Raw genomic sequence first — 12,507 nt, forward strand, 5'->3', positions numbered from 1 at the left:
CTTTGGTCAGAAAACATACTTCTTCTGAAATTCAGGTAGGAAAGCCAAGGACACAGCTTGCAAATGAAGGTTATTCCACATATTAGACCTGTGCAGGGAATCCCACTTTTCGCATCAAATGTGAAGGAGAAATATAATCCCTGAAGAAAATCTACAGACTTGGGGGGTTTTTTCAGCACATATTTTAGTTAATCCTGACTTTTCAACATATTAAAGGGCAGTTGTGCTCAGGAAAACAAAATGAGTGGGAGAAAACTGCTAAATGTTATTCAGCAATCACTATAGTAGGAGTACTTAGCTTAGTTTACAATTAGTTTTAATAAATGCTGTATATTCTTATTCCAGGATACAAGGAAAACACTAACATTCTCACCTACAGGCTGCAGAAAGACTGTAACATTCTCTTTCTGCAATTGGTGACTGCAAGAATCTCAAACGCGTATTTGTAATTTGTTTATAAATCACTGCTCCGCTCACATCTTCACAGGACTACATGTACTTTGTCCCACAAAGCCTGCTGGGCTATCAAGAATTAACACAAAGCATCAAGAAAAAAAGTACAGGGAAGAAGGAGAGACTACCAGAGACTCACTTGACAACATAGTAGATCTCCAAACAGATGATTTTCATGATTAAGGCACAGGTATCCAAGACACTGAGCTAGAAAGAAAAAAAAACAAAAAAAGAAAAATTTGAGCACCTAGCTCTGCAGGGTAAGTGGAATTCTGATTTATTGCTACCTGACCACTTGTGACTGATATTCCAGTTTTGCAGGAGACTTGTTTCTCCCACAATAGCAATAGTTATGTCATTTGACCATGGACTGGTGATAGAATGCTGTGTTCAAAGCTGCACTCTGAGTGAGAGCACAGGACTTTCATAATGAAAGGGAAAACTCCCACAGAAAGGAAGAATGAATAACAAGAACCTAATTGACTCCTCTGTGATACTAGCCAGTCTAAGCTATGCCTAAAAAACAAAGGAGTTTCTTTTGCCAAACAGCACACGACGTATAGTATGGATACACTACAGAGAGCATACCTTCCAAAGAGTAAGTGTTACCACAAATGCTAGGTAACATCTATTTTTGTTTCATATGTGAATAAAGAGCAGAGAATTTCAAAAGACAGTTCATGGCTGTACAGCCTCTGCAAAGCCAGAAAGCATTCACTTCATCTCCTGCGCCTGTGTTTAAACCACTTGACCATACTTCCTTTTAGAAAACTGCAAGCAGAGGGAAGAGACACATACATCACTTAGAAACCTTTTCTGAGAAGTACGTAACTACCTTCATTTTGTTTAGATGTAACTTACCTCTGATGATTCTGAAGGCGGAGGAAGGGTCCCAAAGAGGGGATTGGTTAAATTTTCCCAAAACTTTGGCCTAAAAGATAAATACAGAAGTAATATCAGTTATCTACCCCACCCCACGTGCCCAGCAGCACTTTGACTGTTCTAAACTCCATAGAAAATAGGCTTTAGTAAATACAAGCTTATATAGATACATTTGCTTCTGAACACGCACATAGGGGTTTCTCATCCTCTCTCCCGAAAGACTAAGTTCAAAGCCCACACACTACCTACCCCTACCAGGGCACACAAAGACTAAGATGCAATCGTCCCTGAAAAGTCTGATGAACCAAAGAAAAAGTGTTTTGGAAAAAAGGAAAGAAAACACATTTTAGAAAAACTACTCACTTTGTCCTCAGAACTAGCATGGCGCTATCTCGACGGTCCTGCCACAAAGCATGCAGGAAGGCAATGGCAGCCCGGTGCAAGAGGGGAGGGCACCAATACCTCTCCTGTTGTTTGGAGTCTATCAGCTCTAAGACTACTTGGAGGCAACTCCACTCCCCTAAGCTGAATTCCTGAAGCAAAAGGAAACTAGAGAGGTTATATTGCCACAGAACCATCTATTAAGGTAGAATGTGCTTGATTCCACTTGAACAACACACAGAGAAATAAATCTTGAGTATGTGACGCCACCATATATTTTGTATATGACTACAAGGAATGTAGTTGTAACACAGGAGAGGAAAAAATACATATTTTTCAGGGAATAAAAAACGAGCTAAGACTTAGTAAGACCAAGTGCCTTCAAAGGGTCCCAACCCAAGAAGACCTTGAACTGCAAAGCACCAGAGTGGGTATTCTGGAAAACTGGTATCGTCTGTTGTACCACAGTCTTCAGCTTTCTTACTGACTGGCCACTGTCAAGAGTCAAGAGAGTGGACCACAGAGATCTTTGGTCTGACCTGGCAGATGTTCTTACGTTAACACAGTATGTGCCTTGAAATACTGGGGAAGGTTTCTCTTTAGTTATAGGGAAAAGTAAAACTGGGACAGCAGCACCATTAATTGTAAGCACAAGCCGCATTTATCTTTACATTTAGGAACTACCAGATTTTAGAGACTAGCACTGCAAGACTGCTATGAACGCTACAAGACCAGTGAGTCCTTGGGCTATTCTACCTTTGACCCATCACTGCCATCCTTCACTTCCAAGTTCAGGAACAGCTCAATGAGCCCAGGTTGTGTCTCCACTGCAACTGTGAGGAACTCCAGTATCATGACCTTAATACGCATGTCCTCAATCTTGCTCTGTAGGTGGGTGAGGAAGGCATCACGGATGGCAGCAGCATCACTACCAAGGCAGGCATAAACAGACATGGGAGCAACCTGCAAAAGGAAAGAAACATCAGAAGCAAAACCAACCAAATTCTACAGAATGCTTCTTGTCTATACAAAAGGTGATTTGTGTTTCACATTGAAGCTCCAAAATATTTGTACTGAATCTATGAACGTATGTGAGGAAAGTCAGAAGTAAGTTGTTGTCAGTAAGTGAGAAGAAACCTGCACAGCAATCCAATCTTTAGCAATTCTGCTCTAACCCTCACCTACTTCTCCGGAGTTATGACAAAACTGGAAAAGACAAAGACAAAACCAGTTTTGGAATAATATTTCCTGAAATAAATAAACCAGAGATGGATTTATATGCTTTAATAAAATTGCAAACACATTCTCAAATGTTTAGTAGCCATAAGAAGTAACTCTAAAAGGCAAAGTTGAAAGCTCCCAATAAAAACTTAAGTAGGATCCTCTTCCCAGTAAGATGTTAAAGTTCCAGTTAAGAAGGTGTAGGAATTGTATTTAAGAGTGTGACTTGAGAAAGCTCTCAAAAAAAAGTGGAAAGAGATCAACTGGAGGTGCAAATACTTTGCAGAAAAAAACCCACTTGTGAAGCCTCTCACTGAGATGTTAAGTGACTTCTGAAACAGCAGAAAACTAAAGGGCCCTTTATGTGATTTTTAATGTGCTCTGCCTTACAGCTTTCAGTCCACACTGCCTTCAACTGACTTGCATTAAGCTACCTGATACAAAAAAGCCTGAAGAAATTATCCTGATAGAATTTCAGTGGTGGAATAAGTCACAAGGGGAGAAGCAAAGGAACACCCGTGTGAGCCTCATCTTACCGTAGCCAGCCGTTTGAGCAACTGGATGGCAAGGCGTGGAAGTGCAGGGTCATGCCTGTGGTAGATGTATTTGGCCAAGACTGCAATAAGATTGTTTCCATGAGCACCTGGAGAGAACACAATTAAAATCAAAGAGAAGAAACTGCAACAAGATGTAACTATTTACCAAATAATGATTTCCATAGCAGAAGGTGAGAACTAGGTCAGTCTTCCAAAACAACAAGGCATGGGCCCAGCCACAGGTACTAATGGCAACTGACTTACTATATTCTGTAATTACACCCATCTCATTACAAAGCAGCAAACAAGCCACATTTGCTTAATACTTCAGAAGCTGTCCTAAAGGAGAAAAAGGCCTTAAAGGAGAGAGAATAGGCCTCCTCCCATCACTAGAAACCACTTTTTGGAACCTTGAAATCTTAACTACTGTTTGTGATGAGACACACACTATTTGCAATTAACACAAAAGCACAGCTGCCCAGGCTGCCCCCATGGAGAAATACATACCATGCTGAGTAAGTGCCTGTTCTAATGGAGATACCACGCTCGAGGGGGGTTTCAACCGGATGACGTTATTGGTGACCGAGAATGCCAGCTTAACTGTTTGGATCAGCAGTTGACCTTGGCCTTGTGACTCATCACTGTGTTTCCAAAAAGAAACCGAAGTAAATAACTGAAATAACCATGTTGACAACTGACATTTATTATTTGCACAACAGTCAAAAAGGAAATTCTATACTCTGTCAATCAGGGGTTATAAGACATTTTTACTCAGACTGCCACGTCACCACACACAAGCTGCTGAAATACTGACTTTCACATATTCACAAAAAAATATTGCCTACCCAGCCCTGAGTTTTCAGCACTGAACAAAAAAGAAAAAGAGTCTGACAGCCTATTGTCATTTTTTTTCCCTCTTTGGGATACAGAAATACAAAACTTATTAAGACAGAGGGAGAAACATTTACAGAACCAATCTCACAGAAATTATAGTGAACCAAAACTGGATTAAGAGGTAACACTGGCTCCAATTCTGGGTTTTTCCTAAGACCTTCCTTATCAAATAAACATTTTGGAGAGACATTAAAGCCAAAACCGCTTCTCAAATAGGTCTCACTTTCTCCCTGATAAGTCTGGATTCCCTCCCAGACTTGTTTGGAAAGAAAAAAGATCAGCAGACTTTATCATAAACAACCTGCTAACAAGTTTGACTGGCTATGTGTCAAGTAAAGTTGGCCAGGAACAGAGAACAGAGGAAAAAGTGGAGAGATTCAATCATAGCTAAGCAAAAGATTCAAGCCTTCAGACGGTCACATAAGGAAGTTAAGGCACTCAACACTGAAGGTATCTTCAATAATTCTAGAGTTCTTCAAGCCGCCTTCAGAACCACCCTGTACAGACTGATCTTCGTTAGCACTTCCAAAATCCCAGTTCAAGCCTTATTACAATTTATTCATGAGCGTAGCTCATGAACCAGCTGAACTCTGGTGTTACCCGAAGACACAGAACTAACATTGGCTCTAATCTTCTTGCTCCAAATTCATTCATTCAATCTTACAAAATTGAGTTCCAAGTAAATTCTTTATAAAACAATGTAAGTGCTAGCAGACATAAACAATTCAGCACATTTACACCCACCAGCATGCTCCAAATGTCATTTATAAATAGAAAACTAAAACAACTGCCTGAAATGGAGGGTGTACAGCAGAAACCATATACAGACCTGGAACAAACAAGGCTTGTTCCTCCAGACCATACAAGGCAGGCTGCCATGGCTAGCCGCTACACTGATCCCCCATTACATGTAATCAAGTCAAAGCTACATTTCCAACATCATTGCTGCTTTCCCCACACTACTGAAATGAAAGACACCACTCACCTACTGGACTGGGAGGCCATTACCATATCAATAGTGTCCACACCAATTCCCATGATGTTAATGACAGCTTGCCCTGCTTCAGTGTTGGCCAGGCTGAAGATGCACAAGGACTGAAGGCTGGGGGCATTGCTGTGAGTCACAAACAACACAGGACATCATCACTAGGAGCACTTGCAGTATTTTGCCACATAGCATTTAGAAAACTACCACAAAGTAACCTCTTAATTTCTGCAGTCCCACTGACCCCTAACCTTACTCTCCCTTCTACTTTCTTTAGAGTGGATACACCAAATAGAAAAGTGAATGGCTGTCTGTCCCAGGAAATCTATTTACTGCTTTCTCTTTTTTCACCATTCTAGAAACCAACGTGGTTTGCTCTGTTCCTCATCTTCTTCTACCCTTCCTGCACTCAGTAACACAGAAAAGAGCTGAAACCACCACTATACAACTATGCCAGTTCACGCCTAGTCATTTGCATTTATAAACTGAAACAAAACAATAGACTCCTGTACTGTAAGTCAGGCTAATGCAGATACAAAATCCATCACCTGTCTTACCTACTGCGAGGATCCATTTCAGGGCATAAGTTCAGTATAGCATGGATCAACTGCAGAATTAGGCATCCTAAAACAGAGATTAAACAGACTGCTCAGTTTTCAGGAAGATCTGTTGCCTAGCTCCTACTACTTTCAAACAAATCACAGCATCTAGCAATACTGGTAGACATACAAAGCAAATTCCAAATAGCTGCTAGAAAAGGTATGATAAAAAAAAGGAAGAAAAATTTACAGATTCTCTCTGAGAAGACAGGCGATCCTTTTCATCCCCTCCTCTTCTCCCCCCTTCAACATCCTTACCAATTTTCTCTCTCACTCCATGAGAGTTATAGCGCCATTTGTGGTAATTTGGCAACAACTCCTTCAGGACAAACACAATGCAGGGCACAAGTCCTTGGCTCTGGGTGCTACCAAGTTGTCCCTAGAAGAAACAGAAATTTTGCTGTCCCCCTTCTGGTTTAAAAGGGACAAGAAACCTTTTGCAAGGAAGATGTGCCGTATGTCTTTAAAGCGTGAGAAAATCATCAAGCACGGGGACATAGATTTACAAGCGACTTCTTTTGTAGATGAGATGAAACAAAACAGTTTTTTGAAAGAATCGGACGACAGAGAAAGCACAAACAGTAGTGTGGAAGGGAGCATCAACCAATGATAACTCAGAGACCTGCTGCACAGGAGGTTGATCTCAGACACAGCTGTATTTCACCTTCCTACCATAACACCTAACAGCTGATTTCACATGCAGACAATTGCAGACGCACTCACCCGGACAAGAGTAGTTATCAGGTTCAGGAAGGAGATGGTAACACTGTACTCGCCTTGAGGCTGTTCTATGCTCAGCAACAGATTTCCATAGCCTCCAGCATTCATTCCCTCTGCACTGTGAAATGAGCAAGAGGGTTTATTACACTACTAGGTGACTAGCAGGATTCTGACACGAGTGAGAGATGTCAGACAATAGATTTCACACTGACAAAATGTTCTGATGACATGTTATGAATAGGTTAGGCCAAAAAAAAAAAAAAAGGGGGGGGGGTATGGCCTGTGGAATAGATCATGAATACCTAATCACATGATTCATACTGGACACTGGATTGGCAACAAACGGTAAGAACCCTGTATGGTGAAGGTCAGTCCAAACCTGCAAGAGAAAAAGTACAGATGAATGAGAGGGAATATCTATACAAGCCCACTAGTTCTCAAATCCAGCAAACCCAGAAGGTCATTTCCTCACCTTGGCTGGCATCCGAGCAGCCAGTACTGTCAAACAATTGACACAAGAAGCAATAACATCCACAGGGGGAGAGATTACAGTTGTTAGCCTACAAAAGAGAAACAGTATGCATAAAATGCACTGCCACCTGGAGTCTAGCCTATATACTGCATTTTTTTAAATGAAAAAAGCTTCTCTCCCACTGAAGTACACAAGTATAAAATCTAAGCAGGTACATACAGACACCAGAGTCTGCACTTTCAGTCTAGACTTGCCACCTCCCCCTCACACCTGAGTCAGACCAATTTACTGCAAGAGGCAAGGCTGGCAAGACAGCACTGTCACACTGAACAGTAATTTTGCAGAAGAATGTCAGTTCCCAGGCAGTTCACACTGACAGGAGAGTAAATAAGTACAACTGTTATAACACCTGGAAGTTACTGCTCTAATGCTATGTTTTATTCCCCTTTCATGTAAATACAGCTACCGATAAAAAATGCCTTTAGATGAATAAAACTGCACAACATTCAGGAAAGAAGTGGAAGAGGGTCCGTTCTGCTGCATCAAAGCATTAAACAGTGTGTAGCCGGAACAGTCTTGAGAACTGAACAGGCAACCTTGGGGAGCTCAAGCACAGAGACACACTTCTTGCAAAGCTCTTGGCAAAATTAGTAATTAGCCATTCTTCGAGCTCACTATATCTTCTCAGCTACCTCTGCTGTTAGTGACTTCATGCCATTCAGTGACTTACCTCTGCAGGAGCATGTAGATTCGTGACGTGATTGGCAGAAGACAATCTGCTATTGATACATCAGTGCTGATGACTTTATGAACCAGATCAATTATTGGCTTGACCCTCTGGCAATGCTGAATCACATCTGGGTAAACAAAACTAATACTAGAATGCAAAATCATACTTAAGTAGCAATCAAATCTGAAACAATGCACATTAACTGCAGGAGGGGGCCCGGGAAGCAAGACAGTAAGTAACAATCAGTTAGCTGAAAGGAATGCGCTCAAGCTTGTGGGTCACAAGGCCTGGTGATAAGAGACATGAAAAACTGCTGAAGGATATAGAAACAGGGACTAAGCGTCAAGTTGAGACTATACAGGGAACAAGGCGGTTGGTTAGCCAGATTGCTCAAGGACATGGTACAAGAACTGCAGACATTGTTATCTTTAACTGTTGCTGAATTGCTAAATAGCTAGCCTGAGATCTTCACACGAGTTGCCACATAGTTATAAAATACACAAGTTTTTGGACCAATCAGAATAAGATGTAACAATTGCTTGTGTGTATATAATCATGCTACTTGGCTAATTAAAGTGACATTCACTTGCATCAAGCTGCATCCCGTCTCTCAATCGTGGCAATTAACCTTACCACACATCCCCACAGTCATTCCCCATGCCAAAAAACATTCATATTAACCTCAAATTGATACCAATTAACAATTATTTGTTCTCTTTCATACTCCCAGATATCTCACCTGCTGTCGATACAACATGGAGCAGCATCTCAATCTCACAGGTAAACAGTGTCCAGCTGCTGTAGGAATATTCCCATCGTACCAAATAAGCCCGATCATCCAACATTACTTGGCCCACTGTTCCCTGAGGTATCCGCAGATTTGTTTGACCTAGTCCTGAAGATTGAAGCAGGTGAAATAAAGTCACAAATTTACCCACAAGTTAAAATCCAGATAAAGAACTAAATTCCCCAAACCATTTCACAATGAGAAAAGCTTAAGTGCAGTTTCCTTACCAAGAGGATAAAGGAGTTTTGGAGCCTGTCTTCGCCAAAGTGTGCCATCTTCATGAGAGATCACATCAGGAGGTTTATGTTTGTACAGTTCAATATAGAAGGACATTTTATCCAGGAAACTGTACACCTGCATACAGACAGAGCTTAAACAATACAGCTGAAGAGCCAGACCTCCTTAAAAATGAATCAACCAGGTCATTTCCAGGAATAGGCAAGTTTTCTTGATGCATACAACATCCTCCTAATACACCAACCCTACGAAAACATCATTAGACAGCCCACATGTCCAGACAAGCCTCATCTAATGAATCAGGAATGCCTTATGGGTAAAGCACAACCCGAGAAATTAGTCATCTTAATCTTCAGCCGCTAGAGTAAAAAAGTGTTCTAAAAGCCAGAAGTCCTGCAACAGCACAGGACTAAAAAGGAGCCCAGTCCCCCGCTCTTTGACAAAAGCTTGATGTCTGTTACCTAAGTCTGTAATTGAGATAAGCACAAATAACAGAAATAATCACACAGCATGTTATCCCTGACTTAAAATAAATCATCTCCAAAACAGCAAGAGAGATCCTGTACCTTTTTTGCAGTAGATTTATCAGACACAAGGGCTTGGAGCAGCTGAAGGAGCGGAGTAAGAAGATGGGGGAACATACCACACACACTGTCCAGGATAATACCTAGACCTGCAGTAGGTTCCTGGTGGTGGAAACAGAAAACAAATGTCCTATTACTAAAAAGAAATGCTAAAATGGTCTCAGCATAACACAAGGATACAGTTCTTTTTTAAGGTGTACATTTAACATTAATCATGCACAAAAGTATCACTCCAGTCCTTGCACAGACTAAAGCATGAGGCAGTGTGCAAGTATAAGGCAGGAAGACTGTAACGCACTACGTATCATCCTAATTCTGTGACAACAAAAAAATAAGCACAATGCTTTTGCCAGCAGTTAGTTCAATCCTTGCAACCCCAGCCCTGGTTTAAACTATCACCTATATTAAAACTTGTTCCAGTATCCTTCAAGAGTAAAGCCAAGGCTGTACCTAAAAGGCAGGAAAGGGCAAAAGTAAATCAAAGATTGATACAAACAAACACTAGCTCCTCAGGCCCTCCTAAAACTAACTAAATACAATCAGTCTGTTAATTTCCTAACAGGGGATCTTTTATCAGGTTTTAGTTATAAGCAAGGTCAAAGAAGTTGCAAACACACTCACTGTCTTCCAGAAGAGCTGAGGAATGCTGGAAGCTGCCAGAACTTCACATGCAGCATCAATTATATCCTTCAAAGGAAGAGAGGACAGAGAAAAATAAAGGTTAATTCACACAGGGAGATTTAATCTCAACCAAGTTCAGCCACATCTTTGGAGGAATTTAAGTTTCCATGTTTACCAGCCAAGATTTAACTACTTCCTCTAGTCAAAACAGAAAGACCCAGCACACCCAAACCCAGAACACACAGGTAGGCTAAAGACATGCTCCTTATCATGAGTGGATTGGCCAGGACAAGTATGTTCACTTATAACTGCAAAGGGCTACCTGATGTCTTCTCAGACTTGGAAATGGAGTATATATTATTTCCATTGTTTTGGAAATAACACATCAACAGTTAATTTCAAACCCATAGGACTTCAAGTGCAAGACATGCTCTTTCACTGTTAATCAGCCAATTTGCAGAGGTCTTTACTAAGTTTGCATTGTGTAAATGTAGCAGGAGAAAAAGCAAATCACTCTTCAGTATCTATGTCACAAAGTTTTCAGTCTCAAATGCAGGACTACAATTCAACAAAAGTAATTATCATCATTTATGACAGGTTATTTTAAATTAGGTAACAGACACAATGAGCCTTGAATGCTTACCTGCTGATTGCCCAATGTATGTAATTCCAGTGATGTCAGGACAAAGGAAAGAAGTCCATAAATACACATACAAGCTGTGCTGGCAGTACACTGGAAAGAAATACACAAGACCATTACAGGAAAGACTGAATTACCGAACATACTATAACCGTAATCAGTCTGCTCTACAAACTAAGTAACTGCCTTTTTCATACATCTTTGCTGCAGTCAGCAGAGGGGCAGCAAACCAGGAAGCATTCATTAGTTAAGGTCCACATTAATGCAAAATATTTCACCAAAATGAGAAATCTTGCCACTACCATTACCATTAACATAAAAAAAAATTAAGCATTTCATGTTCAAAGAAAGCAAAAGGATTTGCCTTCCCTGGTTTCTGCCTACAAAGTAGTTTACCTATACAGTATTGTCTAATGAAACCATATACAGAGAACAGTGCAGAGTTAAATAATCTAATACCCAAGACCCACAATGCCAACTACACTTTTGGAGGAAAATCAACAAACTGTGATTAAAAGCAGTCCATTCTGCTCCGAAGAGATGTAGTTCTTCAAAACTTACAAAAGCTTTTTTTTATTATTCTTTGGGTATAAAAATATGTTTCAACTTCACTTCTGATCTTCACTGAAAGAAGGTAAGATGAAGTGTTTTACTGCATCTTCTGCTTAAAATCAGATTTAGTTTGAAAGAACACTGGTTCAAAATCATCCACTTCCCGTCACACCTTTACATCAGTAGCAATTAAAAACCTTCAAGAGCTTACATATGTAATTATAAGAAACTTACATTCTTCCCCCCACTGCTCAGTGATCGCAGCAGCTTTGTCAGATACTGAAAAACATTCAGCTGGATAGCAGTGCTGCCCATTCTCCTGATAACATTTGTTGACTCCTCTGGGTTTACAGTGTGACGGAGCAGAGCCCATGCCAAAAGCACTGGAGCATGATGTGAGACATCCCCTAACTGCAGCAGCTGACTGTCCATCTCCTGTGCAGAGACGGGACAAAAGCAAAACAACTGAGATCTTCTGAAAGAAGTTTATACTCAGCAAGCATACAGCTGACTGCATCTTCCGCCTAACAGTCACCTTTCCATACAGGTAACTATTTCAAACATGGAACTGACCAAATTATATGTTTGCAGCCTCGGTCTCATTTTCTGCACTGTCTACTGACTTACAGTTGGTCCAACCTCAGATGTTCTCTGCCCTAAAAGCACCAACACTAAATCTTTTGTTTCATTCCCTTCTGGAAGCTTCGCAATGCCTATCTCTTTGCACAAATCTTTCTTTAGAGAAAGCCCCAGGATAACCAAGGAAATATAAGGGCTAGAGGAATTAATTTAGTTCTTATTTGCTGCAGAATGTTATGTGGATGCTAGTTCCTACACCTGGTCAACAAACCCAAGGACCAGACACTTAGAGACATAATCTTTAAACAGCACTTCTTGGGTAACCTCAGTAAATTCTGTAATGTTAGTGCTGATGAGGGGTTATTCTGCCAGCACTTTACCTGGTGGATGCACTTGTTATTGGCTAACTTGTGCTCTTCCGTCCTGTCATCCAAAGCACGCTCATGGAGGGAGTCAATTTCCATACCTTCCACCAGAATAAGAGCACTAAAGTAGCTACAAGCAGGAGAAGAACAAAAACAAGTAGATCATAAACTTTATTTAAGAATTCAGAGGGGGGGCGGTTTAAAAAATACAAGTGGTCAAAAAACAACCTTTAGTTTGTTTTTGTTCAGCTGTTCTTGGAAGCAATAAG

General features: G+C 40.7%; 1 protein-coding gene across 1 annotated transcript in view; it reads right to left on the minus strand.

Moving 5' to 3' along the window:
• NUP188 (nucleoporin 188) overlaps positions 1–12,507 on the minus strand; it is a 29,374-nt gene that overhangs the window by 10,048 nt on the left and 6,819 nt on the right. The window contains exons 10-29 of the mRNA XM_037401081.1: positions 12,254–12,368; positions 11,529–11,729; positions 10,746–10,835; positions 10,103–10,168; positions 9,464–9,583; positions 8,888–9,014; positions 8,613–8,768; positions 7,874–8,000; positions 7,144–7,231; positions 6,974–7,050; positions 6,675–6,789; positions 6,210–6,330; positions 5,910–5,976; positions 5,353–5,481; positions 3,981–4,114; positions 3,474–3,580; positions 2,473–2,679; positions 1,699–1,868; positions 1,315–1,384; positions 593–660 (exon numbers count right to left, since the gene is read on the minus strand). Of these exons, the coding sequence (XP_037256978.1) occupies positions 593–660; positions 1,315–1,384; positions 1,699–1,868; positions 2,473–2,679; positions 3,474–3,580; positions 3,981–4,114; positions 5,353–5,481; positions 5,910–5,976; positions 6,210–6,330; positions 6,675–6,789; positions 6,974–7,050; positions 7,144–7,231; positions 7,874–8,000; positions 8,613–8,768; positions 8,888–9,014; positions 9,464–9,583; positions 10,103–10,168; positions 10,746–10,835; positions 11,529–11,729; positions 12,254–12,368 (2,355 nt within the window). The remainder of the gene's footprint in view (positions 1–592; positions 661–1,314; positions 1,385–1,698; positions 1,869–2,472; positions 2,680–3,473; positions 3,581–3,980; positions 4,115–5,352; positions 5,482–5,909; positions 5,977–6,209; positions 6,331–6,674; positions 6,790–6,973; positions 7,051–7,143; positions 7,232–7,873; positions 8,001–8,612; positions 8,769–8,887; positions 9,015–9,463; positions 9,584–10,102; positions 10,169–10,745; positions 10,836–11,528; positions 11,730–12,253; positions 12,369–12,507) is intronic.

Source organism: Falco rusticolus, chromosome 9 (assembly GCF_015220075.1).
Source record: "Falco rusticolus isolate bFalRus1 chromosome 9, bFalRus1.pri, whole genome shotgun sequence".
NCBI classification, from domain to species: domain Eukaryota; kingdom Metazoa; phylum Chordata; class Aves; order Falconiformes; family Falconidae; genus Falco; species Falco rusticolus.